The sequence below is a fragment of the Sorex araneus genome, chromosome 1 (genome assembly GCF_027595985.1).
Source record: "Sorex araneus isolate mSorAra2 chromosome 1, mSorAra2.pri, whole genome shotgun sequence".
Taxonomy (NCBI): domain Eukaryota; kingdom Metazoa; phylum Chordata; class Mammalia; order Eulipotyphla; family Soricidae; genus Sorex; species Sorex araneus.
Genome location: NC_073302.1, coordinates 152,821,734 through 152,847,891, shown reverse-complemented (window position 1 = coordinate 152,847,891; position 26,158 = coordinate 152,821,734). Strand labels below are relative to the sequence as shown.

The window sequence follows — 26,158 nt, the reverse complement described above, 5'->3', positions numbered from 1 at the left end:
ATCGCCGGGTGTGACCCAAAAAGCAAAACAAAACAAACAAACAAACAAACAAACAAACAAACAACAAACTGGTTTAAAATCGAAGGATGTAGGTGGAGACACAGAGGTCTGGGTCTTTGCATATTTACCACTGCTCAGCCTAACTTGCATAGTGGTGGTATACTGAAATAAGTTTAAAAGACAAACACTAAGTGCTATAAACAGCAGTGACTTAAATCTGATTTGAATAGTAAAACAATAGCAAACCTGACCAAGCAGTGAAGAGAACAATGAAAAGTCGAGTCAGAAAGTCCTCATTTTTTCCACTTATTCAACAAATGTTGAAAATCCCACTCTGAGTTCTAGATGCTGCAGATATGAATACTAAAGAGAATCCCAAACATTTACTGAAGAGAAGGGGCTCTCTCAGTCAGAAGATGGAAGCACACTTGGCTGTTTTGAATTAGTTTGATTCAGCTACTTTAAGATAGAAATAACAAATACAGAAATATCTAGTATTGCATCAAAACTAATTGGCTACTTGGGGAGGTGACCAAAGTACCACTATTGTTCTAAAAATAAAGGAGGGAAGGAATAAAGCATTCAGGGATCAGAGAGTGGTACAGGAGTTGAGGCCTTATGATGGATTCAGTTCTGTTTCCTGCGCTTTATGATGCCCCAAATAACACTGGTGTGGCCCTGTGGTCCCCCGAGACAACCCTGGTGGTCCCCTTCCCTACAGAGCACAGGCAACGCCACATCCTTAGACGCTGGCAGGTGGCCTGAGAGCCCTGAGCTCCACTTGGGAGGTCCAACATCAGTCAGAAACTGAAGCACTTGATCCTGCCTTTCCTACACAAACTGTGTTTTAGGGTCACCAGAGAGAAGACGAGAGAAAAATAAAAATAGAAAAGACATCAAGCGGAATCGCTCACCATCTGAAATCTGGGGATCAAGGAATCTCATTTGCCTATCTGCAGCGAGGAGAGCCTGATCACCTCCTTTCTGGAGGAGGCAGCACTCCCGTGCGGCTGCCAAACGCTGCCCTGGGCGGGGAGTCCTACAGTCACACCTGGCTTCACAGTGCTAGGACGGAGGCGCCCCCACGACTGGGTTTCGCGGGACAGTACGAGGCGAGGGTCGCACAAGCCCAAAGGGCCTTGCAAGTGGCTCCAGGTTCTCTCCTGCCAGTGTCACTCAGTGGCCAACAGTGGTGCAGCCCAAGCCACATTAGGGTTCCTGGTGGCCACTTCCCCCTCCCCACCCGGCATGCAGCAGGGCGAGTGTCACACGCCCCTGGTGCCACTTGGGGGGGCGGAACTACTCCCAAGTCACTTCCGGGGCGGGGCCAGCTCCACGTGGCGCACGTGCGCCCGGGGTCCCCCCCTGCTGGCAGCGTGAGGCGAGTCTCGAGGCAGCCGCGACCACGACGAGGACTACGGGGAGCCCTTGCGGAGGCCGCCTGAGCCCAGCTGTGGCGGGGAGTCCAGCTGTTTTGACCCCCCCGCCGTCCCCGGTGGTCAACAGCGGGGTTTTCTCCGCGCCCGGCCCCGAGAAGCCGGGGCTGACGAGTGTCTTCCTTCGGGAAGGCCGAGAAGGCCCGACGGGGCGGCGGCCAAGATGGAGGGCGGCGACCAGGCCACCGACTGGGACAGCGACGAGACGGTGATCGAAGGGTCGGTGACGGAGAGCGACCCGGAGGACGAGGAGCTGCCCTGGCGAAGGTAAACAGCGCGCGGCCGGGGCGCCGCCGTGCCGAGCAGGTCCCCGTGGTCCTGGCGTCCTGGCTGCGGGGTTGAAAGTGGCCCGTGCGGAAGGGAGGCCACGCGTCCCGCCCGGCCACGTGTCCCGCCCCGTGCGCCCTCGCCCCAGCCGCATGCCCGCTCCCTGACTGGGGGCCTACAGCCCCCGCGCCGCTCGGGTTCCCCGAACCCCGAGCCTCTGGTCGTGATGGTCCCAAAACCACAGCAGCAAAACACACACACGCACACACACACACACACACACACACACACACACACACACACACACACACACACGAGATCAGCAGTGAAACACTGAACTGGAGAGACTCAGGGGTTAAGGCACCTGTACCCAACCATGGTTCCATCTCCAAAAACTTCATGACTCCTTGAACATAGGTAGGAGGCCTCTTCTGTCACACACACACACACACACACACACACACACACACACACACACACACACACATGCAGAGCACATTATTTTGGAGCCTAAGAGATAGTTAGGCGGTAGGGCATTTGCGTCGCACGCAACCGATCCACGTTCCATCCCCAGCATCCCATAGAGTCCCCCAAGACCGCCAGGAGTGATGCCATAGCAGCCAAGTGTGGCCCCCAAACAAACAAAAAAACCCAACAACAAAAACCCCGCGAAAACCCCATATCTGGTAGTCTGGGGACTTAGTGTAAATCTGCACAGACAAAGTCTCAAAGGTGGTTCTCCCTCCCCCCCCCCTTTGTTTCAAGCAAGTCAGAGTCAGTCTAGGAGGTGGTAGCGGGAGTTTTGCTTAGGGTGGGGGTGGGGGCATATGTGATGGGAAGACTGGTTACAACCAAAGTGGAGTTAGGATGATTTTTTTTAAAATAAAATGGGGGAGGGGCCACACCCTCTGGGGCTTAGGGGCCACTTGACTCTCTGTTCCAGGTGACTCAGACTGGGCCTCCTGCATACAAAACACACGTCAAGCTCACGGAGCTGTATTTCTCTGGCCCTAAATAGACTACCGTCATAAAAATAAAATTGAAAAAGAGGATTATTCAGTTTTTTAAAATTTCTTGGCCTGCAGGTGGGAGCTAGTACAGTGGGTAAGATGTTTGACCTTTGTCTTGCCGCCGCAGACCCGGGTTCTATCTCCTACATTCCATATGGTCCCCCTGAGCACTGTCAGGAATGATTCCAGAGTGCAGAGCCAGGAGTAATTTCCGAGCCAGGTGTGTTCCCACCCCCATCTCCCCCCAAAAAAGAGATCTTCTGGTGGACCAGAGAGATAAGAGGATAGATCCTATGCAAGTGAGGAGGCTCAGTTTTGGCACCCTGAACCTAAGGATGGGGTGGGAGTAGCCCCTTGGTGCTGCTGAACGTAGACCCAAAGAGCAACAGATAGGGGCTGGAGATATAGTAAGGGATTAAGAAGCCTCTCTTGTGGGGTCAGAGTGATAGTACAGAGCAGGGTCACTTGCCTCGCACATAGGGGACCTAGGTTCAATCTCTGGTATCCCATGTGCTCCCCCAAGTCTGTCTGCCAGGAGTGATCTCCGAGTGCAGAGTCAGGATTAAGCCCTGAGCACCACGGGGTGTGACAACCAAACAAAAACAAAGAAAATCAAAACCCAACGAGCATCTCCTGCACACAGCTGACCTGAGCCTAATCCCTGGCAGCCCATATGGGTCCCTAGCGTGGCCAAGAGTGATCCCTGAGTTCAGAGCCAGGAGTAAGTCAAGCACTGCCTTAGTATATCTTTAAAACCCAAGAAATAAATATGTTCCCCCCCCAACAAATCTTGAACTTCTCTAGTTACCTCTATCTTACTAGATTCAGGCAAAAGAGATAAAGTAAGGACACTGTTTATGAACAAGTAGAAAAGTCACAGATGCTTTTAATAAAGTGTGGACTGTCTAGGGGGTGGAAGTATGCCTAGAACTGGGAATCCAGGGGACCCCAGCCTTGGTAGTCTTTAGAGTTTGCTAGAGCTGACGTTAATATTTTTGTAGAATTAACTTTTAGTTGATTTTATCATTTGTTAACAATACTATGTAGCACCCAGGTTCGATTCCTCCGTCCCTCTCGGAGAACCTGGCAAGCTACCGAGAGTATCCCGCCCGCACGGCAGAGCCTGGCGAGCTCCCTGTGGCATATTTGATATGCCAAAAACAGTAACAATAAGTCTCACAATGGAGACCTTACTGGTGTCCGCTTGAGCAAATCCATGAACAATGGGACTACAGTGCTACTATATAGCATTCTAACAGTGTAGTGTCACATCTCTGTCTGTAATATTCATAGCACCCATCACCAAAGCTTCACTGATGTCACTGCTGTCAAAACATCACTCTACCTTCGCCCAGCCTCTTCATCCCTTCTCTGGAGTAAGTTTCATTGAACCTAGGTGTCAATTTTATTAGTTATTGTCAATTCATTTGCTTTATTTTCATTTTCCTCTTATGAGTGAAACCACCTAGTATTCTCTTTTACTTTTTTATTCAGTTTAGCTTCATCTTCTCCAGTTCACCTATTTTGTCCTGAAGGTATAAGGTCATGTCTTTTTAACAGCAGAGTAATATTCCATTGAATGTATTTCACTCCTCTTTATATAGTAGCTATGGAAGGAATTTAGATTGAGCCAATGTTTTGGCTGTTATAGAAATATTACTTGGAAATAGATGTTTAAATGTTTTTATGAATTGGTATTTATTTGCATTTCTATCCTTTGGATAAATACCTTAAAGTGGTAATCTGGGTCATAGGACATTTCCTTTTTGTTGTTGTTACTGTTGCCGAAATAGAACTCAGGACCTTATACAAGCAAGGCAAGTAATCAACCACTGAGCTGCAACTTGCTATATTTAAAAAAAATATTTTGTATTGAATCACCATGAGAGAGTATTACAACGCTGTTCATGATTGGGTTTCAGTCATACAACGCTCCAACATCTATCCCTCCATCAGTGTATATTTCCCAGCACCAATATCCCATTTCCCTCCCAGACCCCCACCTCTTCACCCTAACATGGCAGGCATACCTCTCTCTCTGTGTGTCTTTCTCTGTCTCTGTCTCTGTCTCTCTCTCTCTCTTTCCTTTTGAACATTGCTGTTTGCAATACAGTTACTGAAAGGTTATCATAGACATCCCTTTACTTTCAACACTCTGTTCTTGTCTAGAGTGATCATTTCCAACTATTGTTGTCATACTGGACCCTCTTCTAAACTATTCTCACCCCCCCACCCCGCCCCAGCACACTTGTAATTTCCAACCATTGGCCAGTCCTAGCCCCTGTTTTCCCTGGCCTTGGATGATTAGTGTCATACTATTTTTTTATACCCCACAAATGAATGCAGTCATTCTATATCTGTCCCTCTCCTTCTGACTCATTTCACTCTGCATGATACTTTCCATTCTGATCTACTTATAGGCAGATTTCATGACTTCATTTTTCCTAACAGCTGTCTAGTATTCCATTGTGTAGATGTACCATTGTTTCTTTATCCAGTCTTCTGTTCTCAGGCACTGGGGTTGTTTTGGTCACATTTTTTTTTTAAGGACCCTCTATTCTGTTTTCCAAAGAGCCTTTAGCAATTTACACACACACCTACAGTACATCAATTTCTGTTTCTCCACATCAGTGCCAGTCTTTGTTTGCAATATGTTTATAGGCTATTCTCACCCTGCATATATTTGTGATATATTTGTGATTTTGATGTGCATTTCCCAGACAATAAATGGTGATAATTTTTTTTCTGTGTCTATCAATGACCATCTGTATCTGTTCAGGTCTTCTATCCTTTTTTGGATTGGGCTGCCGGCATTTTTGGTTGGTAAGAGTGAGTTCTTTATGTATTTTGGGTATTAGGAGGTTGACTTTGAATAAAGGCTTGGAGATGAGTTAGGAATTAGTCAAATGAATCAAATAATTGATTTACTTGGTCATGTCATGGTATAGTCCCTTTCAAATTTTAAAGCACTTACAAATCATTCCAAAATCTCTATAAAATGTGTTTAATTTCTGGAGTTGTGGTGCGGGATCTGAGATTCTGCATGTCTCACAGGCTTCCAAGTTACAGTTGATAGTGTCAGAGCGGGGTACTCTCTGCAGAGCACTATGGGCTGGAGTGATGATGTACATATTCTGTCTTTTATTCCATGAGGCCCTAACTTAATTTTTCACTTTTTTAAATCTTATCTCTTCATATTTTAAAATTTCTTTTTTCTTCATTTTTTTTTGCATTGCCATTTTTGTTTTTTATTGATCCTATCTGGGGAGTTTTAAATTTGAGAGATTACTATTTTCTAAAATTTCCATCTAATTACCTTTATTTCCCTGCTGTGAAAGGCAGTCTTTAAATCCACTTGATTAAACTATTTGTTAATCTTTCTCACGCAAGTGACTGCAATAACCGTTTTAAAACTTTGTCTTACAATTACAACACTTGGGTCATGTAAGGTAGTTGGCATCTGTCAGTTTTTTTTCTCTCAACAGTTATTTTTATCATGTTGAGAAATTGTGGGCTATATATTGTATATTTCATAAATAATGTTTTAGATTTTTTAATCCTATTAAAATCCAGATGGTTTTTGATTTTTGTTTGTTTTGACAGCCAATCTAAATAGATCTCTGGCTGCACATTTCTTTTCATTTCTTTTTAATAGTGACACAATTTTTATTTTAACCAGTTTAGAAAAAGAAAAAAGTGATTCTTCTTTATTTCCTTTAATGTGCCCCAAGCATGAAGTAGCTTAGGCCCCCAAAGTAGGGTGAACAAAGGACCATCTGTTTTGCCCCTGACTGATGTAAGAGCTATACCACCAATGAGGTGTCTCTTTGACCATTGTCATGGGTATGACTACCCATTCTTTTCTTTTCCTTCAGTGGGTTGTGATAACTTTATTTATTCTTTTTATTTATTTTTTTTAAATAAAATTTTATTTTATTAAATCACCGTGTGGAAGATTACAATGCTTTCAGGCTTAGGTCTCAGTTATACAATGCTGAAACAACCATCCCTTCACCAGTGCCCATATACCACCACCAAAAAAAACCCCACACAGTACACCTCCCATCCCGCCCCCCCCACCCCCTACCTTGTAACTGATAAGTTTCATTTTACATTCTGTTTACTTTGGTTACATTCAGTATTTCAACACCAACCTCACTATTGTTGTTAGGAGTACCCCACTAGATTCAGACCTACTGTGAAGACAAATAAGGTCACGCGGTAGCGGCTGCGCGGTTTTGAATTTCTGTACTTTAACAAGAAGTCCAGGGAGATTTCTTCCAGATATTAGATAATTGCAGGCTTGAAAACCCAATCTGTGGTCGTCTTAATATGGCGGACACCGCGCCCTTCATCCCCGGAGAGAAAGAGGCGAGAGAGAGAGAAATACCTTTCCCCTCCTGGGCGGGCACGGGGCCGAGGCTTAGTTCTCAGGCTGGAGACATTCTGCGAGGAGTTGCCCATGCCGAAAGAGGTTTTGCTGGGTCTGGATTCACGCTTGTGCAGCTGTGGAGAGGCCGCACACGCGTGCGGCCCCCGGGATCACATCTCGGCGGTCGGGTTGTGATAACTTTAATCCCAATGTTCGGAGCCCTTACTGTACTGTCTGTGTCTGACTTTCATACTACTCAGGTAAATTTAGAACGTAGGCAGTGGTTAATATTACTGATCAGATCTATAAGCATATGTTAAACTTCCTTGAGCTCTGTAAGTGGGAAACTCAGGGATGAGACTCAGATTTGTATAGAATTAGACAGCAGGTGAAGTGGTTCCCTTTCTCTTAACTCTTTTTCCTCCAGGACCCTTACACACCCTCCCCCCATCCCTATTGCTACCTACCAGTTCTTATGATCAGAAGGGTTTCTCTCAGAGTGTTTGAGTCTTTTTGCTCTAGGGCACTCACCTATGACATAGAGGTACCTTTAGGACAAAATAGTTGAGAGAGAAGGAAGTAAAAGACTTTCCCTCCATATTTCTCAGAGAACAACTCTTGTAGCTAGAGACATGGACTTTCTTTTGGATTTTAGGTGTCACATTTGGTAGCAATACAGTTCTGAGAGTGTGCCAAAAAGTAGTAGAAAATAAAAAGAGAAAAGAAAATGATAAGATCATTGTGAAGTTGTGTGAGTTCTTTGTAACAGGGTTTGGATACCAACATATTATTAAACATATGATGTACAAATCCCTGCGCTCAGGGATCATTCCTGGCAGGCTGGGGGGACCATATGGGTTGCTGGAAATCAAAACCAGGTTGGTTGTGTTCAAAGCAAAATGCCTTCTCCCTGTTCTTCATCTCCAGACCCTAATGCTTACTGGCCATTTATATAACCTCTGGAGAAAAATCCGTTCATCTCCTTTTCTCATTTTTGAATTCTGTGTTAAGATTTTTCTGAACAAAATAGAGTCTACTAAGTTTATGTAGTCAGCCCATAATGCTCCCCTGCCATTTTGTAGGTTTTTATCCCTTGCTATATTTGAAGCCCCCTCAGTTTGAGAATCATGTCTTTTTCTAAAATATTGAAACCCCTAATTAAAGAACTGTCATTGTATACTATAAAATATGGAAATACATTTAACCCTAAAGTTCTAATCTTATTTTCTGTGGTTTTAGAAAAAATGTGAAGGGAAAGGCCAACCACTACTGTTCCTTTACATTATCTGCATATTTCCTCTCTGATCAAACACTTTATATTTTGCCTAATTTCTAAATGGCCAAAATAACAGAACATTTGTAAAAATTAATTTGGCCATACAAATGTCTTTAATTTTCTTTTTCTCTCTTTCTATCTTTCTCTTTTCTTTCCCTCTTTTTTTTCTTTCCCTCCTTCTTTCTCTTTCCTCCCTCCCTCCCTCCCCCCCTCCCTCCCTCCCTCCCTCCCTTCTTTTCTTCTTTTTTTTTCTTTCTCAAACCCAGTGGTTCTCAGGGCTTACCTCTGGCTCTGTGCTTCTAGCTCTGTGCTCAGGGATCACTCCTAATGGTGCTCTGGGGAACCATATGGGGTGCCTGGGATTGAATCAAGGTTGGCCACATGCAAGGCAAGCATGCTCCAGGCCTCCCCTTTTTTATTGGTTTTGGATTTTTTCATTTTCACTAAGTTTTTAAGTGAAAGGTACCTTTCTATAATCATTTTTTTAATTTGTTCTCTTTTAGGACCATACCATCTGTACTTAGGGTTTACTCCTGGCTCAGTGCTCAGGATCACTTCTGGCAGGATCAGGGGACCATATGTAGTGCCAGGAGTCAAACCCGGGTTGGCTATGTGTGAGGCAAGTGCCCTACCTGCTGTACTATTGCTCTAGTCTGAAATGATTTTTAAAATTAATATTAATAGTGATATAACTAAGAATTTTAATAAATTTGGGTATGATAAGGGATTATAATGTTTTTGTTTAGAAAACATAACAATCTGTATATTTTGGTATTTGAAAGGTTGCTCTTTGATCAAGACACATCTCTTAGATCTGTGTACAAGTTCCATCCTGGAATAAGTACAACATGGAAAGGTGAGAAATTATTCTTTTCACTAAGTTGTCCCTTTAATTTCCTGATTATTATTTTATTAATTTCTGCTTTTCTCCTTTTTACTGTTATTTAATTTATAGTTTGTTTATAGTAGAAATCTGTAATAAATTCTCAGATTTGTTAATGTTATGGTCTGTTACTATAAGGATCGTAAGAGCAATTGTAACTTATACTTTTTATGTTTTATTTATTTTTGGGGGGATCATACCAGACCTTGTGTGGGAGATACTCCTGGTTTTGTGCTTGGGGGGTTTACTCTTTTGATGCTCTAAGGACAATGCAGTGCCAGAGTTGGAACCTGAAACTTTTGCACTAAGCCTTTGCATTATCTCTCAGGCCTGATTTTAATTTCTGGAAGATGTTTACAATTTCTAGAAAGGACTAGAGAGATATGGATGTGGTATCTGTACTGTTCTCGAACCCTTCCATCTCTCAGTTCTCCAATTAGGATCTGCGTGCTTGTGAAAACAAATCGTTCTTTATTAACAGCCAATCTGATTTTTTCAGATTAAAATTAGGGTAAAAATATCTGTGTGTAGCGCCTTGGCTTGCATGTGGTAACTCAGTTTCAATCCTCAGCACTATATACAGTCCCCTGAGCACCACCAGGAGTGATCCCTGAACACAGCCACACGTAAGCCCAGAGCACCACTGAGTGTGCCACTCCTCCACCCCCAAGCCAAAACAAAAATACCAGAGAGAGAGAGAGAGAGAGAGAAAGAGACAGGTTATTTATTTTAAGAATTTCTTTATGTAAGCTACTTTATATTTTGGAGGATATCTGGAAATATTTATAGAATACATTATAGAAATGTTACTCCTGGCGGTGCTCAAGGGACCATGTGGGATGCTGGGAATCGATCCCAGGTCAGCCGAGTACAAGGCAAATGCCTACCTGCTGTGCTATCACTCCAGCCCCTAATTTGTGTTTTTGAATAGTAACAAGGCTACACATATTTTAATGTTGATTTTTTTAGAATGCCTTTTGTGAATTACATTGTGTGCTAATCTCAGTTCATTATTGACTTATAGGAGTAGTTTATTATTAAAGTAGTAAAACAGTTGTTTATACATATATTTTGCAGGTAATACCCTATTTCCTAATTATCTGTGTCTTTAATTTTTTTAATTTATTTTTTATTAAATAAAAATAGAATTTTTATTGGTGTCATTATTTTGGAATTTGGGGGGCTTAGCTTCATCCTTTTATATGTGTAACTGTCACCATTCCTTTCATTGTGTAAATGAGAGAACATGACAAGAGACTAAGGACTCTCTCAGTAGGACAGGGAGTTGGCACCACAAGAAGTAATGAAGGTCAAAGGGGCCAAGGCTTGGTGGGAAAAGGTTGAAAAAAGGCTTAAAACAGTGCTGTAAACTACTTGCTCTGTTCCTCTTGGGCCCTGCTTCCCGAGATTTTGGATTTTGTTGGTTTGTTTTTATGTAGGTCATTCTCACTGGTGGAACTGATTTCTTCATAGTTTTGAGTTATGGTTTCTTAATAACAGGTGATATAGATATTTTTCAGTGAGTCTGTTTGCCATCTGTATGTCTTCTTTAGAAAAGTGACTGTTCTAGACTTCTGTCTGTTATTTCTATTGGGTTGCTAACTTTTTTGTTGTTGAATTCTGAGGTCTTTATATATATATTTGAATATCAGCTCTTGTCAAATGTATGATGTGCAAATACTATCTCCCAATTACTATATTGTCTTGGTTCTTGTGATAATGTCTTTGCTGAGTAAAATATTTTTAATCTACCATCTTATTTTTGCTTTTCCCCCCTTGCCATTGGGGTTGGGTATCCAGATACATCTCTGATATTGAGATCCTGGAGTGTAACACCTATGATTTCATCTATGTATTTTATGATTTGGGGTCAAACTTGAATATTTAATCCATGGGGCTGGAGTGATAGCACAGCGGGTAGGGCGTTTGCCTTGCACGCGGCCGACCCGGGTTCGATTCCCAGTATCCCATATGGTCCCCTAAGCACCGCCAGGGGTAATTCCTGAGTGCAGAGCTAGAAGTAAGCCCTGTGCATATCAGGTGTGACCCCCCCCCAAAAAAAAGCAAAAAAAAAATTTAATCCATTTTGAGTAAAATGTTGAGTATGCTGTTAAATACTGATCAAGCAATTTTTTTTTTTTTGCACGTAGCTTTCTTGTTTCACCCTCACCCCATCATTTGTTGTGTGGAGGGTCTCTTTCTTTCTCCTTTTTTTTTTTTTAGCTTTTTGGTTCACACCCGACGATGCTCGGGGGTTACTCCTGGCTTGCACTCAGGAATTACTCCTGGCGGTGCTCGGGGGACCATTTGAGATCAAACCCAGGTCAGTTGCATGCAAGACAAATGCCCTACCCAATGTGCTATCGCTCCGGCCCAGGTTTCTTTCTTTTTATTTATTTTATCACGGGTGCATGGCACCATTGGGAAGGACGAGTAAAGAGAGGCTGCTTAAATCTCAGGGCTAGGACAAATGGAGACGTTACTGGAACCCACTCGAGCAAATCAATGAGATATCCTTGTATATATAGTTTCTGGACACTTTACTCTATTCCTGTTTTTAATATGTGTTCCTTTTTAAACCTACAGTAACATACCATTAATTACTATAGCATTTTATCCTTCCTTCTGCTGACTTTGTTTCTCCTTTTCTACTCTCTGCAGATATAAAGTTACATAGTTTACTGATACTATTATTTATTAATATGGGCCTGCATAGCAAGGAATTTCCCTCAATGCAGACTTTTGCTGAATTTCATAGTGTCTAATGGTTCATTTCTTTGTTTTTGGTCTTCTCAAGGTTTTATTTCTCCTGTGAGTTCTTAGGTGACCCAAAGTTATTCAGAAATATATGCTTTGTCTCTACATGTTTGATATTTTTCTGTTTTCTTTTGGTTGTTGATTTCTGCAAATCATTGTGATTTGAAAAGATGCTTCAGTCTTCACACACTTAGTAAGACTTCTTTAAAGTATCAACACATGATCAGTTCTTCAGAATGTGCATTGGAATATAATGTGTATTCATATCTTTTGGAATCCAAGTATCTGTATCTCCTAATTCCATCTCTTTGATTACTTAATGCCATTCATTTTTTTGTTAATTTTTTTCTAGGTGGGCTATCTAGTGCTTTAGAGGTGTGGTGTATCCTGTATTGCTGTAAGTGTATCCCTTGAGCTGTGTCCATTGTTTTCATATTTGAAATTTCCTACTTGGATATATATTGATTAGTTTTGTTTATGCACTTGACTTGTAGAGACTTGTCTTTTTTTTTTTTTTTTGGTGATGTCCATCTTATTGTTACAGTTGCTAGTAGAATTTTCCTATTTCTGCATTTGAGTTGACTTTTGATTTTCTGCTGGTGACTTATTTTGATTTTCTGCAGGTGGCGCTGTGGCCTTAGTGATGGAATTCTCATTTTTTTTTTTTTTTGGTCCCTGGTGAGGACACTCAATCAATGCATCCTTGCTGTATTCTATGTGGGATTGGGAAGGGAACAGCCCCAAAGAACTTGACCCTGCCCCTCTGCTCTGTGACCATGCCTATCTAGTCTTCCTGCCTTCGCTCTTCCTCAGAGACTGCCTCTGGGCTTCACGGTCAAGCTATTTCCTGATGGAAAGAAGTAAGAACTTTTCCTGTCTCTCAGCCATTTGCATAAAACACCAGAATTCAACCCCAGAGCACAAAGCTGGGAGTAATTCCTGTGGACCACTGGGTGTGGCCCCCAAACAAAATATGTGAATAAAGTATGTCTCTCAGGCCAGACAAGCTCTTGAATGGCTGAGACCTTTCTGTAAACTGTGGTTGGTTTTTTTGTTGTTCTTTCACGTTGTATTTAAAAATAATATGTATGATACATTTTGTAGTATCATAATCAGAAATCTTAAGGTTTTTTGTTTGTTTTGCTTTTGGGGCTACACCTAGAAATGCTCAGGTTTTACTCCTGGCTCTGCACTCAAATTATTCCTGGTGGTACTTAAGGGACCATATGGGATGCCAGGGATCAATGATGGGTCAGCCCATGCTAGGCAAGTGTCCTACCCAATGTTCTATCACTCTGGCTACCATAGAAATTTTAAGTTTAATATAGGAAAATTTGCTCGTGTTTAGAGGGTCTTCTCTTTAGTTTAGATATATTTTGCCTATCTTAAGACATAAAATATTTTGTTTTCCCATTTTATGCTTATGTAACTTTAACATATCAATCTTTAAAATATTTTTTGCGTATGAGAAGGTAGAGCTATTTAGTTAGCCAGTGATCTCGGTATTATTGAATGACTCATATTGTTTTCACTGTATAAAATACCGTTATTGTCATATATTAAATCCCAAGATACGTATCTTTTCACACAGTTTTTCATGCCATTAGTATTTGACTACATTTTCATCATTATATTATCTTATTAACTTTAGCTTTTAGTACATTTTAATATCTGGTGTGGGAATTGTCCTGCTATACAGAATAGTTGGCTATATTCTTCCTAAGTATTATTGATGTAAGTGGCAAGCTTAGTGAGGTATGTGACATTCGCTACACATACTGCAGGTTTATTGTCTTCTGTGTTTGGTAGGATTTGCTCTGAGCTGGGGTAGGTTTCTAGGATTCTGATGGAAGTTCCTTTTTTTTTTCTTTTTGGGTCACACCTGACAATGCATAGGGGTTACTCCTGGCTCTGCCCTCAGCAATTACTCCTGGCGGTGCTCAGGGGACCATATGGGATGCTGGAATCGAACTTGGGTCGGCTGTGTGCAAGGCAAATGCCCTACCCACTGTGCTATTGCTCCAGTCCCATGTTCCTCTTTTTCTCTGCTGACTAAAAAGTTGTTCAACAGTGTTTGGTTTCCCTTTATGCTTATTTTTAAGTTTTATTTATTTATTTATTTTTGGGTTTTTCTTTAATCTTTAACCATTTTCTGGTCTGTAGTGGATATTCCCTTTCTTCCCAATGCTGAAGTTTAAAGACCAGATTTAAAAAAATTGTAATTTGTTTGGATTTTATTTTTAGGAGCTAGGAAGTTAAAATAACGGGTTCCAATGAAAAGCCCAGGTACTTGGGATTAGTAACAGCAAACTTTAGGCCTCATGGGATAGGGCATGGGCTGCTCCTTCCCATCTCCCTGCTCCTATGGAATCCTGGATGTCACGCCCATGAGCTGCCTATAGTGACTATTTAAGCTCATTAACGGTCATGATCCAGAGACGCACAAAAGAATCTGGGAACCGAGAAGCTCACTGCAGAGATTTCGCCAGTCTCTAATTATCTAAAATTTCAGATTTCTAGGAGCGCGCTGCTACTCTCGCAGCTGTGGGGCATCCTATGTTACTCATAGCAGGCAATACAAATAAATTATCTAGCATCTGCCTGTCTGGCAGGTTTGAGTGGTGGTGGAAATTCAAAATAATGGTGGTGGGAAGGTGTGATGGTGGTGAGACTGGTGTCGAAATAATTGAATGTAATTCATTATTGTCAACAACTTTATGAAAATTTAAAAAAATAAAATAATGGGTTCAATGTACCAACTTAAAAAGAGAAGCTGACTTTTCTTGTATTATATATTGATACCATGGGTGTTTGTAAAATGGCCTAGAATGAAATTTTTAAAAAGTCCAGGCTGAAGAGACCTCAGTGGGCTGAGTGCATGTATGCAGGAGGCTTGGGTTTGATCTCCGGCACTGCAGGGTGTCCCCAGCTCCACCAGGAGCAATCTCCTGAGCACAGTGCTGGAAACCGCTGAACACCGCTGGCTGTGACCTCAAAACCAGGAAGCAAGCGAAAACAATAAGAAGTAAAGGTATTCCTAGTAGAATTTATGTGTAGTTTTCTGTGCATGGTCTCACTAATTCATCTTAGAACACAGGAATGCCAATTTTATTTTCTTTAGTGTAGTATCTCCTTCTCCTTCTTTAGCCAGCAACTTAAAAGCCTAGACTGTGAAGGTGGTAAGTAGGAAGTGATTGTTTACCTAGGTGATCTTACCCCCTTTCCTTAATTTCATTGTTTCTGCCATGTCCAGGAGTGTGGTGCTTGCATACTTGACTGACCGGGAATGTCTGACATCAGTTGTGGTGTTTGCATACACGCTTGCCAGGGATTGCACTCATTCAGTTGCGGAACTTAACATGCACTGCAGTTTTAATGTTTGAAAGTGGTTGCTGTGGTACTCCAAATGTGCTCAGTAGGAGTTGAACTTTTGGCTATTGGGCTCACACATTTTTAACAAGTAGAATTTAATATTTAAAAAATTTTTTGCCACCTCCTAATCTGTGCTCAGGATTTCAGAGCCTTCTTGGTGATTTGTGGTCATCTGGGCAAACAGTTCTAAGAAAAGGCCTAAGGCTGTGGTGCTGTTTAGGTCCTGTGATGCCAGGGGTTACCCAGACCACCCAAGAGGAGCCTCCAAGGCTGCACTTGGTAGTACTTGGCAGACTATGTGGTACCAGGGATCAGATTGGGATTGGCCATACCCAAGTCATGTCCTAAATATTCCTGTATTATCTCTCCCAACCCCTAGCAAGGTTGTTTTTAATGATGTTTTGCAGTGTGCAGGAAATTCTGTGGGTCATTTTCAAAGCAGAGTGGTAAGGTGGTTATATATGATTTATCATTGTATTTCACTCTAGGCACAACTTCTCCTGAGATTCAGCTTGCATTCAAACTCAGAGAGGATCCACAAAAACAACTCAGTGCAAATAAGTTGCCTCTCCATAATGAGGATAAAATTTTACAGGTATACAGTTGATTAAATACAAATTAAAAATTAGAAATGATATACCTTAGATTGGTAAATTACTAATGATAAGTCTTTTCCTTGAATATTTTGCTGAAGCTTTTATTTCTTATCTATTTCCCTCTTTCTTAGCTATACTTTGTGAAAGCCAGTTGTTTTTATATAGTTTTTTTAAGTAAGAACAAACAACCTGATTTAAAAATGCCAAAGGAAAGAAGTTTCACCAAAGAAGGTATAGCCAAATAAGCACATGAAAAGATACAGAATATCACTAATAATTAAGAAAGTGCAAATCAAAAACCCAAATGAAATAACATTTAATATTTGTTAAGATGGCTGTTAAGAGCAAAATACCAAGTGTTGGTGAAGATGTGGAGAAACAAATTCTTGTTCAGTTCTAGTTGTAATGTAGAACAGTACAAGCACTGTAGAAAATTATAAGGTGATTCTTAAAAAAATTAATCATATAATTACCAAATAATACAGAAGTTCAGTATCTGGTTATGTACCCAAAAAAAAACCCCAAAAACCAAAAGCAGAGACTCAAACATTTTTATATACCCACATTAATAATAGCAATATTATTAATAGTAATAATAACTATTATATTAGTAACTGTTATATTATTAGTAACTATTAACAATAACTATTATTGTTATTTATGATGGCCAGGAACTGGAAGGAGTCAACATGGATATCTTACCAATACATACATAACTGGCTATAAATATAATATGATATGTACAGGCAGTATAATATTACTCAGCTTTTTTTTTTTTTACTTTTTGGGTCACACCCGGTGATGCACAGGGGTTACTCCTGGCTCTGCACTCAGAAATTATCCCTGGCGGTGCTCAGGGGACCATTTGGGATGCTGGGAATCGAACCCGGGTGGTCCTCGTGCAAGGCAAACTTCCTACCCGCTGTGCTATCGCTCCAGCCCCAATATTACTCAGCTTTTAAAAAGTTAGGCATACTAATGTATGCTACAAATGGGTAAACCTTAAAGACATTATACAAATTGAAATAAGCCAGTTACGAAATGGAAAACACTAGCCAAAAATCAGAGAGGCAGAAAGAGGAAGAGTGAAAGAGGAGTGAATTGGGAAGTGTTTTTAATGAATATGGCATTTCAGTTGGAGAAACTGAAGTAATTCTAAAATGATAGTGATGTTATTCTTCAGTATGAATATACATAATACCATAGAACTGTATTCTTAAAATGTTATTTTGTGTTATACATATTTTATCATAATAGTAAAAAGAATCAAAGAAACTAACTTAAAAATTAGATTAAATGTTAAATTTAATGAATTGATATTTATCAGTTGGAAAATTTTCCATTTTTCTTCCTAGAAACCTCAAGATGAAATGGAACAAAATCAAGTTCTATTACAGTAAGTCACTGTCATCCCATTGCTCATCTATTTGCTCGAGCGGGCACCAGTAACGTCTCCATTTTGAGACTTGTTACTGTTTTTGGCATATCAAATATGCCACGGGGAGCTTGCCAGGCTCTGCTGTGCAGGCGAGATACTCTAGGTAGCTTGCCAGGCTCTCCGAGAGGGGTGGAGGAATTGAACCCGGTTTGGCCGTGTGTAAGGCAAATGCCCTACTCGCTGTGCTATTGCTCCAGCCCATTACAGTAAGTAATAAAACTAATTTTTTTTTAGAGAAAAAGAGACCAATCAATTTTTATTCACAGGAGATGTTATCTCAAGTTGAAAACACTAAAGAGTACAGTGCATTGTGAGTATTAAATTAATTTGGTTGTTATATCACTGTCACTGTCATCTCATTCATCGATTTGCTTGAGTGGGCACCAGTAATGTCTCCATTGTGAAACTTGTTACTGTCTTTGGCATATCGAATATGCCATGGGTAGCTTGCCAGGCTTTGCCGTGCGGGCGAGATAGTCTTGGTAGCTTGCTGGGCTCTCTGAGAGGGGTGGAGGAATCAAACCTGGGTTGGCCAAGTGCAAGGCAAATGCCCTACGCGTTGTGCTATCGCTCCAGCCCAGTTGTTATATAAAAATTAAAAAATTAAAAAATTCACTACTATATATTAACCAGCTAAAAACTTAGAAAACATATCTATTTGTAATAATATCAAATGATAACAGGAATTAAGTGTGGATTTACATAATAAAAATTACCAAATATTAATGAAAAAATTAACATACATAAATTGGGAGATATTTTATTTCATTTTAATGGATTGAAAGTTTCAATATTGTGAAAATATACATTACCCAAAGTAGTCAACTGATAAACTGCAATCTCTGTAAAATTTTAATGGCATATTTTATAGGAAGAAAAAGAATCCCAAATTTCATATGGAAGACAAAAGATACCTAAAAGTTAAAATGATCTTAAGAAAAATAATGATGGGGCTGGAGCAATAGCACAGCGGGTCGGACTTTTGCCTTGCATATGCCGACCAGGTTCGATTCCCAGCATCCCATATGGTCCCTCAAGCATCGCCAGGAGTAATTCCTGAGTGCATTAGCCACAAATAACCCCTGTGCATCGCTGGGTGTGACCTAAAAGGCCAAAAAAAAAAAAAATGATTAAACAGGAATTCAATTGTCAGTTTATAACTAGGTTATAAACTACTGTGATATTGGCATAAAGTTAGACATATAGCGATGTAATAGACAAAATATGTTTATGTACATGAGGTGCTATAATGTGCTAGAATAGAATAAAGACAAAAGGTGCTAAAACATAAGATAGGAAAATAATATGTTCCACAAATTTTCTTAGAATGAATGAATTTGACCTGTAAATGAAATAGACCACTTATTCTACATGCAAAAAAGATATTCAAGATGTATTAAAGAATTAAATATAAAAAATTAATAATCTTAGAAGAGGAAATGTTCTAATAGTTGCAGCGGTGATTTCTTTGATATTAAACAAAACGCAGTTAACAAAGCTAAAAATAAGTTTTCTAGATTTTACTAGAAGACTCAAATGTTACTCAGAGAATCACTTAATATTTGAAACTTGCTTTAGACTTTCATTGTAATTTTTTTATTTATAGTGTGTCAATAACTTTATCTGAATTTTAAGTTTTAGTCAGTTTATCATAATTATTTTCTCACATTAATATCATTAAAACATTGATTTTTATGGCCCCATTATATTTCATTACATAACAATTTATTTGATCATTCCCCTACTATCATTGTACATGTATAGTATAGTATTGTTTTATGTAAATAATTATATTTTAATAATATAGGTGAGCATTGTTCTGTTTTCAGAACACTTAAATTTTATTTTGTAGATTATGGGAAAAATTGTTAAACTGATTTTATTTTAAATCTTCTCAAAGAATCATATTTTAGGGGGAAAATGCTTTTCATTTGCCTCATAGAAATTGTTCCATATGAGGAGTTTCATTTCAATTTTCAAGATAAGTTATATTGATCAGTTCTATTTTTAGATAAGAAAGAATGTTCAGTTTATTTTTTTTTTGCTTAGGCTTCAAGTAGCTATGCCTGGTGCATGAACAACTGCTTTTAAGACAAATGAAAAAGGGATTTTTTTTTAATTTGCAAAAAGGAAGCTGTCTTGATTACATTTGTGTAGTAAATTAGGTTGAAAAAACAGTTAATGATTGGTTTTCTTCAATCAAGTTTTAATTAGCTCATGGCAGATAATCAAAATTGTAAATAAGATATGACCCTTATTTGCTTTCAGCTTCTCTTTAAACTTATCTTTTCCTTGCCTGCTGTAAAAAATAATAATGTCTGAGAATTTTCTCATGAGTGAGTTTCATTTATATCTAAAACTGTAATGATAAATTTTATATGATTTTGAGAAAGTAGATAGGCAAAAATATTTATTTCAGGACTAATATTTCTCTTGATCTCTCCCCTCCATATTTGGCAAACACTGATGGTAATGATGTAACAAAAGATATTCTACTTGGAAATTCCTTTCACTGTATCACTGTTGTTCAGAGCTCATTGATTTGCTCGAGTGGGTGCAAGTAACATCTCCGTCCGTCCCTGTTGTGTTCAGGGTCAGGGGGATGAGACCCATTATTGTTACCATTTTCGGCATATCAAAAATGCCACGGGTAGCTTGCCAGGCTCTGCCATTCGAGATTCTGCACTGCTCTCTTCTGGGAGCTTTGTTTTATAGTCTCTGGATCTTGGCAGTTGATGAGATTACATGGTGCAAGAGGCAGTTTGTCAGTGTGATTGCCAAGCTACTGGAAAACTGGGGATCTGGGTGGAGGAGGCCCAGTCCTAATCCAAGCAGGCTTGAAGATCTCAACCACGGGTCCCGCATACCTGGGTTCCTCTGTTGGTTCCTTCATGCTTAAGGCTCGTCTGAGCATGTGGAGAGTGGCCTTGCGCATGGCTGTGGAGATTTTTGGCTGCCGGGGCTCTGCTTGGGGCAGGGAGGGAAACTCAGCCCACCCCTCTCCAAGGGTGTCCCGGTGAAGACAGCTTGGCACAGGGGCAGGAAATTCTGCCTGAAATTCCTTTTAAATAAGAAAAAAATTTACATTGAATTTGAATGAGCAGTAGGGTTTTTTCTTTCCGTTTAATGTTTATCTTTATTAATTGACTTAAGTTTCTTTTTAGGACTAGACAAAACTGTTCAAGGTTGACTGAGTCATATTCCCAGGCTGAACTTTTGCTGAGCCACCAAAGCATGAAAGGTATGTTTGTTTGCATAGAATTATATAAATGTCATATAAATTTGTCTTTGCCTAAAACAAAGGGATTTATTTACAACTAGCCTGGCTGTCTATACTTTGCAACTATACATTTGATACAGGAAATCACTATGGACCTTGGAACATACTTTGTAAAATTGCCAAGAAGAGAAGGTATTTAGGTGGTATCGATACTTGCTATTTCAAATGTCTGCTCTTTTGACTCATAATTTGTTGACTCAAATCTAAAGTATTTTCTGTAATCATAATAATCCATAATGTATAGGCCATGTCTGTTATAATTGATAATCATATAAACCATGTGTCTTGGGGTCAGCCATATTAGACGTTGACTGTCTTTCTATTTAAGGTATCTTCTAATGATGAATTGAGATTGACTATGTATTTTATATATTAGTGTAATCATATTCTTCGTGATCATGAAACATACTGCAAGAAAAGAGCACAACATTTGATACTTGAAATCAAACTTTGAAATCAAAGTTTTATTTCAATTTGGGGGGGTTTGGGCTCCACAATGTTGGTGCTCAGGGCTTTGTCTTTATTCTGTTCTTAGAAATCACTCCTGGCAATGCTCAGGGGACCAGATGTGTGCAGGAATCAAACCGGGGATGTCTGTATGCAAGACAAGTGCCTTTACCCTTGTACTGTCTCTCTAGCCCAAAATTGAAAAAGTTAAATTTTGAACTTAAATTATGTTCTTTTGGTATACAACAACAGCAACACTACTTGATGCCTGCTATGAACTCTGGCTTGCACTACCAATGTCTATAGATTTTGGTCTGCAATTTAAATTTTTCTATTTCAAGACATAAGTATACAGTATTAGGTTTATGGGCCCTATATGTATACAAGTGCTAACTAAATCAGGGATCCTTGAAGCAGATGAACGTACTAGGATGTGATTTACTGTAGTATTAATTAGAAATATAGTGTTTTATACAACATTCCCCACCAGGGAGCCAGCATTTCTCCACTGCTGTCCCTAGGTCCCTTCAAATTCCCTACACCTCCTCACTTAAACACAATTGTATAGTCAAATTGTCAGGGTCTGTTGTTGATGTCTTTTGCTTATTCCCTTACTGTGTTTATACTCCACACATAGCAAGAATATTTACACTTAAAATCTGTCTTACTTGTCAGGACTCATTTTGAAGTATAGTACATAATTGGTTGCTTATCTTCTAGCTCTAGATTATTGTCGGATCAGAAGAATAACCCTATCAGACATACTTGAAATACCTGTAAATTCTGCATTTTCTTATATATCAGAGTTCCTGCACCTTAGGAAGAAAGGAGGAGTGAAATAAAAGAAATATTTTTTTCTGCTCCTTTTGCAACTTCACTTTGTATGAATGGCAATCAGCCAGAGTGAGGAGTAGGTGGTAAAGGTGGGGTCAAATTCAGGACAATTTTAAATTCCTCTTGATCCTTTTATAGGGTTTTCTCTCTTCATCTCTAACTCTCTACAGCACGAGGTAATGGTATTGGGAAAATATGATTTTTCTGTATGTAATAAAAAATACTTACAATAAGCCAATAAATTGCTCATTAGCTAAATTAATTCAAAATAATCATAATGTTACCTGGATTCATATAGAGCATTATTATAAGAAATATAATATTAACTTTTATAATTTTCTTACCAATGTAACAATACTGTAATATACATTTATAAATATTTATAAAATGCTTGATAGCACTGTAGCACTGTCCTCCCATTGTTCATTGATTTGCTCAAGCGGGCACCAATAATGTCTCCATTGTGAGACTTGTTGCTACTGTTTTTGCTGTATCGAATACGCCATGGGGAGCTTGCCAGGCTCTGTTGTGCGGGCTGGATACTTTCGGTAGCTTGCTGGGCTCTTCGAGAGGGGCAGAGGAATCGAACGCGGGTCGGCCGCGTGCAGGGCAAATGCCCTTCTCGCTGTGCTATGACTCCAGTCTATAAAATGCTTGATATGTCACATAAATTCCTGAGGCATTCTAGCTTTATCATAAATTCCGAGAGGAAATGTACTTAGTGTCTTATATACACAAATGAAAACATTTATTGTTTTCTAGAATCTGGGGCTGATGATTATCCTGAAATTTCAACATACCCAGAAAAGGTCAGTTGGCTTAACAGATATACTATGCTTACTTACGTTTTTTAAATTTTTATTCACTGAAGTATTGTTTCTATTTAGGCTCTTCTAAACAGTAATATAACCAAATCATTTCTTTCTTTTTTTTTTTTTTTTTCTTTTTGGGTCACACCCGGCAATGCACAGGAGTTACTCGTGGCTCATGCTCTCAGGAATTACTCCTGGCAGTGCTCGGGGGACCATATAGGATGCTTCACATTTATATATTTATACAGAATTCAGGAATAGAAAGGTGAAATTGCCGATTTTATTCCTGATTAATTTTTTGGTAAAAATCAATAGAATTTTTTTTTGCAAGAGAGAATATTGTAAGCATTATCTTCAGGGAAGTTTTCATATAATCCAATGGCTCTTTTATTAGCATAAGTAATATAGAATAAATAATTTACATGTTATTATTGTTCTGTTCATGCGCTCCTGTTATATGTTGAACCAGGTGTTCAGAATTATTAGTGATTAGGTCTAGAAAAGTAGAAAGGCATTTTTATTTACAGTAAAGGATGAAAACTGATAAAACTGGTTATAACTTACATGATAAAACCATGGTTTGATAATCTAGTTTATATGAAATAAAAATTATGACTTTTTTATTTAAGAGACCTCTTTAAAATATGTATAATAATAGAATTTCTATGTGGAATACACAGGAACTGAGTGAAGACAGAGACTCTGCTGAAATTAGCCTCCTTTCAGGTACTTTTCTCACAGTATCTGATACGGCTCTTGTCAAAGATAAGTTGTTAATAGAGCCTGAGAAGATGTTAATCGGATCACATATATTTTCTGAGCCTGGAATGGAAGTCACGTTGGAAATGACTTCTGAAGAAAAGAGTGAAGAAAACTCCCTTGAAACTTTTGTGTCTGCCCTAGAAATTACCGAAGAGGATAGACTATTAGAAATAATGAGTGATTTTGAGCCTACAGAGTTAATAAACCCGTTGAGTAAATCTGCAAATTCTATATCAATTCCTTTGACATGTCACAGAGATTTACTAGAACACACAAATGATAATGCATTGCCAACTGAGTTATTATCATCATCTTTAAATCCAAAATCAGAATCCCAGGTGGACCCCATTTGCCATAGAGTAGAGGAGGGCAACAGTGTCAGTGCTGAAAGTAAACGTTTAGGGATTGAACGTACTTTGTCTCAGACTAATGAAGATTCTACACACATAGCAGAGGAGAGCTTTGATACTTGTGGTCATACGCCACTGTTTGAGCAAGATTCCAAGTTAGCTGAGCTGCAGGATGAGCATCTATCTGTGCAAGTAAGTGTGAGTCTGATTTTTTTTTCCTTTGGTCAGTATTTATGCTTTTGGTCAGTATTTACGCTTTAGGCGTACTGTGTTATTGCACCTCACCTACCACTAAAGAACCACTATCCTTAGGATACAGTGATTTTCAAAACTAGGGCCTCCTGAATTGTGCGGGGGGAGATCAGGGATCACGCTCTGTGATGTTACCCTGCAGGGTGGGTGAGCCTGTTGGTTTGCTATTTGGCTGTGGGGCTTCCAGGGCCGTCTGATGGTTCTGGGAACTGTGTTCAGGGCGTTATGCATGCAGAAATCTTTATGAATTTGGCCCATTCCCAGTATTGCTCAGGGCTTCCTCTTGGATCTTTGCTGAGTGATCACTCCTGGTGGTGCTTGGGGGAGTGTATGTCATGCTGGGGATCGAACCAGAGTCAGCTCAGGCAACACAAGTGCCTTAGCCCATGCACTATCTCTCTGACCTTTCTTATAGAATTTTTAATGTCTTGATTGTTCATATACTTTCGTTTCAAATTCAAGCCTGCTTCTAAAACAATCAACCTACACCCAGAAGATACTTCTTGAATTTAAAACATATTGTCATCTCTTTAGTATGACAATATGGGTAGAGTTTGACAATATGGGGTAGTATAACAATATGGGGTAGAGTTTTTAATGAGTTTATAAGGTTAAGTTAAGGGGATCTGAAAGATAGTACAGGGATAAGGTGACTGCCTTTCACCTGACCAACCCAGGTTCGATTCCAGGTATCCCATATGGTCCCCTGAGCACCACAAGGAGTGATCCCTGAGTGCAAAGTCAGAAGTAATCCCTGAACTTTTTTGGTGTGGCCCCAAGATAAAACAAAAAGTCATGTAATTTTCTACCCAGAAAACCAAAGAGGAGCTGTCATTAGGTTGCTTACGTCTGTTAAGGAAAGGCTTTCTGTTTTGTTTTTGTTTGTTTTTTACAAGAGTTTACTCAGTATCTCAGAAAATTACTGTCTCTTGGGTGCAGTAAGAGATGATAATCTTCATAAAAATGTTTAGTTGGACATAGAATATATATAGTTGGTCTTCCAGGAGAGGTAACAAATTATTCCTTTTAAGTGGAACTTTGCCTTCTGTGTCCTAGAATCTAGAGTTCTTCTTACATTATTATAATTGGAGTCCCTTGCAGAGACCACTTGCCTTTTTGTTTTTTGGCTTTTTTTTTGTTAAATTGTATATTATATATTTTTTCATAAAGAAAAACATTTTTAATTAATTTTAAATTGTTGTTTTTAAAATTTAGTCACTGTGAAATCTCAAAGCAAGTTTTTTCCCCCCTCCCCCAAAGCGAATAGGTTGTTTTTTTTTCTTTTTGGGTCACACCTGGTTACTCCTGGCTCCTGCACTCAGGAATTACTCCTGGTGGTGCTGGGGGGGACCTATGGGATGCTGGGAATCGAACCCAGGTCGGCCATATACAAGGCAAAGGCCCTACCCACTGTGCTATCGCTCCAGCCCCTCAAAGTAAGTTTATGATTAGGTTTCAACACCGATTCCTTCACCAATGGTCCACTTCCCTCCACCAACTCCCCACTCCACATTTGCTTCCCGCCCCTTTTTTAAAAAAAATACATTTTTGCACTGTGGTTTTTAGTACTGTTGCTAATGGGGTTTCACACACACACACACACACACACACACACACACACACACTTTACTGTGGACGTTGTCCCCTCCCTGTTCTATCCCTCAACACTCCCCCTGCCCACCAAAGTGGTGTGTTTCCTACTGAATACTAGTTCTCATGTTCTTTGTTGCCATTGTTTTGGGGCATTTTGTTATTCCACCATTCTTTATGTCCCACATATTAGAGAGAGAGTTCTGTGCCCAAACCCTTTTTTGATGTGAATGTTTTTTCCTTATAGTAATTTTTTTCCCTCATAACAGTAGCATTGCTGAGTGGCATCCCTCTATTTACGTAAATATATAGTGTGTTTATGCACACACATGTATGTACACATACATGTAATTTATAACCAGTGTTATAAATTACACATGGTCACATGGCATTTGGATATTTTCTTTTATTTTTTCCCTTTAGT

The 26,158-nt window shown here is 39.6% G+C and overlaps 1 protein-coding gene across 1 annotated transcript in view; it reads left to right on the top strand.

Moving 5' to 3' along the window:
* The first annotated feature begins 1,599 nt into the window (after window positions 1-1,599).
* The window catches only part of ANKRD31 (ankyrin repeat domain 31), a 93,538-nt gene continuing 68,979 nt past the window's right edge, over window positions 1,600-26,158 (top strand). Inside the window, exons 1-7 of the mRNA XM_055126517.1 lie at window positions 1,600-1,703; window positions 9,144-9,217; window positions 15,862-15,968; window positions 17,325-17,365; window positions 20,572-20,648; window positions 22,107-22,174; window positions 23,461-24,016. Of these exons, the coding sequence (XP_054982492.1) occupies window positions 1,600-1,703; window positions 9,144-9,217; window positions 15,862-15,968; window positions 17,325-17,365; window positions 20,572-20,648; window positions 22,107-22,174; window positions 23,461-24,016 (1,027 nt within the window). The remainder of the gene's footprint in view (window positions 1,704-9,143; window positions 9,218-15,861; window positions 15,969-17,324; window positions 17,366-20,571; window positions 20,649-22,106; window positions 22,175-23,460; window positions 24,017-26,158) is intronic.